Source organism: Phytophthora infestans, genomic scaffold (genome assembly GCF_000142945.1).
Source record: "Phytophthora infestans T30-4 supercont1.59 genomic scaffold, whole genome shotgun sequence".
NCBI lineage: Eukaryota > Oomycota > Peronosporomycetes > Peronosporales > Peronosporaceae > Phytophthora > Phytophthora infestans.
Window position 1 is genome coordinate 723,765 of NW_003303700.1, and position 3,169 is coordinate 726,933.

Consider the following 3,169-nt stretch of genomic DNA (forward strand, 5'->3'; position numbering starts at 1 on the left):
TCAGTGAGGACACCCCTCTGTGGTCCACAGTGGACCACTGGGGTGAGTGGAGTCTCCACGTCAGTCACGAGGACACGTGCCTCGTCTGCATGCCGATCTCTACGCTCGCGCCGCTTTGATTGCAGAGACGGCGGCGCCGTCTCTGCAAGCCGTCACGGCGGAGGTTCTCGCGAGCTTTGCTGATGCCTTATGAGGCTTACTTCGATGTACATGTGCATTACTTTGAAGTACATGTATTAATATGCCCGCGCTTGCATTGCGAGGCTCAAGCGAGACAACAGCAACACCGTGTTGCCAACACGAACACGGTACAGAGATCCGGAGTTAGGCAACAGCGCACTCATCAGCGCGGGTCGCGTTATCTACAATGGCAGTGCCCTACAGCTCCACCTCACGTAGGGCAGTTAAGCTTTTGCCGAGTAGAGCACAAGTATCGACCCTCGGCTAAGGACCAAGTTAAGCTGGCGTACCGGTACCCGTGGAAAGAAAAACATACTGATGAGCTTCATCGAGATGTTGACTGTCGCGAGCCCCCGTTCTTCTTCCATTTCGCAGTCCCAGACGTCGTCACAATGGATGGCGCCGCCTGCCGCCTCCTGGACGTGTGAAGAGATCAGCATGATCCAGGAGATGTTCCTCACGGACGAGAAGGCCATCCAGATCCGAGATATCTCCATTAGTGGGGGAAGATTGCCCATCACTGAGGACCCACTCGCTGTCTCCGTGGAGCAGGGTGCTGACGCCACCAGTATGCTGCTGTCACCCATTGGCGCCGATGACGCTTTCCTGCAACAATTCATGGTCGACGAGAAGGATGCCATGGCCGCGTTCTTCCTCGAGGCCATTGACCCGTTCAAAAACGTCCCTGTTGGTTCGGATAGCACCATACAGCAACACGTTGTTGTTGCGCCGTCGGCTGTCTCCGGTCCTATCGGTGGACGACCTATTGAGCACGTGCTGGCCAAGCTGCGCGCCAAAGTGGAGGGCTTGAACCGCTTATACTACTCACGCTGTATGAATGTATCCGATGCTACAGAATCTAGCATCAACAAGGTCAAACTCGTACTCGCGATCGAGAGGCTGCAGCGTGTTATCCAGGGCCTCTCCAAGGAGAACGCCCAGCTCAAAGTAGACATGACCAGCTGTGCACAACGGAGCGAGATGCTTCTGCAAAATAGCAACACTCAAGTCAATCTGGAGCAGTTGAGCCAATGTATTGATGAGTCGACATGCGCGACGGCTGAAGGGGAAGGTGTGAACGTAGCGCTCAACTACTCCGTGGACGGAGAGGTACTGAAGGAACACCAGGATGAACCCGGCTGGGGCTACAAGAGCGTGATGACCCAGAACGGCGTGTTCTCGTACAGGCTTAAGAAGGAGTATCCGAAGGAGGTGAATATGGATGAGGTGATGCAGAAGACGTCGTTTCATGTGAGTACCTCGGAGAACATATCGCGCATCTATTACGGCTCCATCAAGGCGCAACTAGTGAAGAAGGTGGGCAAAAAGGCTGTTATTATGTATGATATTACCAAACCACGACGCGACGCGTGTGGCCCGCCGTCGTTGCTGTGCTCTTTCCGAGTGGAGATGCCGAACGGATTTTTACTGGGCGCGCGCTCGATTAATGTGGCTTTCTGTGGCGGCCTCTGACAGAGTGCACCGCATAGAATGCACAGTTTGGCAGCTATACGAGCGTAAAGAGGACGGCGGGTTCTCAGTCACTTCGTGCGGCCTGTTATCATACCCTTCGCGCGCGGATATAGATTTTATGGCGGTGGAGATTTTGTGTCTCCACTGTCGATGGGAGAACCGGGTCGTTGGCACTCACTTGACAGTGTGAAGACGCTGGCGGTGAAGATGGTAATATACATATTGTGTGTGCAATGAACGTGCCAACGGCCCCTCCATTACATAAGTAGGTAGATTTCCTTACATAAGTAGATGCATCAGCACACGCTAGTCGTGTGCTGAGAGAACGGAGACGCTCGACGTGCAAGAAGTTACAGTAGCAACAACACCCACAACTGGGTACTTCGGTAATTTATTGCTTGTGTGGTAAGCTACTACATGTATAAACACAAGCACTGTTAAATTCAACAAGCCCATACTTACAGTAAGTGCAGAGCTTAATAGCACGTACTGTAGTACATGTACTACTATGTACGTAGTAATACATGTTCACGTACTGTACCAAGTTCATTTTTTACCTACAGTATTAGCGATTACTAGTAGGCATACTTCTAGTAGTATTATCCATGTATTACGTAATTCGATACGAAAATGGACCCATGTTTGTAAGGCAAGCGAGCTCGCACAAATTTGCAGCTCATGTCTTCCCTGCATGACGTTTCTTTTTATTTTCTGCGGTGAGACTTTTTTTAACTCACCCATGACCAACCGTCACAAAATAAACTAGAATAATGATCAAACTAGCCAAGCGCCGCCGCTACGCGGCGGTAGTTAAGGTTTTAATCAAATTATTTGCCTTCCCGCCTCCACTTCGCTTCGCGTGGATAATTATTCCAAAACTATGAACCCCTATGTAACGGGGTACGTAGCCCTAAGTGTACCCCTAGTTACCTGGAGTGTGACACGTCATACTTCGGAATATTTGGTACACGGTTACCCGTTACATTGGGGTTCGTAGTTTTGTTAAGCCGTATGAAGGGAAGCAAGGTGAGAGCCTTCAGTTCTGGGTCCGAGAGGTAGAGCTCGCGATGGACGCGGCTCCGATCTCGACAGAGCAACTTCGTAACGGGCCAGGTATTTACTCCGTTACTTGCTTACACTATAGTGTTGAGGAAGCTCGCAATAGGACGACTGAGTCTTAGGTTTAAGGAAAAATCAACTCTGACTTTATTTTAGGACCAAGGCCACAGCCCTGGCCACTCAAATACACGTCATAGTCCAATTGGCTAATAATGGGTCTGGCTCCCCATATATCAGCCAATGGCATGACAGCATTTCAGCACACGCTAGTCGTGTGCTGATGCACCTACTTTTGTAAAGAAATCTACCTACTTATGTAATGGAGAGGCCCATTACAAACTTCGTGTTGCTTTTGCACTCTCCAACCTTAGCGATCATGCTAAGAGTTGGGTGTACACGCGGGAGGCAACATCCCCTGGATGTTTCGCATCCTGGGCTCAGCTGTGCGAGCAGCTCC

General features: G+C 50.6%; 1 protein-coding gene across 1 annotated transcript; it reads left to right on the forward strand.

The window, feature by feature from the left end:
• Nucleotides 1–451: 451 nt before the first annotated feature.
• PITG_17692 (uncharacterized protein) lies at nt 452–1,843 on the forward strand (the record flags this gene model as incomplete). Its single annotated transcript, XM_002896494.1, has 2 exons — nt 452–1,629; nt 1,688–1,843. The coding sequence occupies 2 exons, from the start codon at nt 514–516 to the stop codon at nt 1,841–1,843; spliced, it is 1,272 nt and encodes a 423-aa protein (XP_002896540.1).
• Between the last annotated feature and the right edge of the window lie 1,326 nt (nt 1,844–3,169).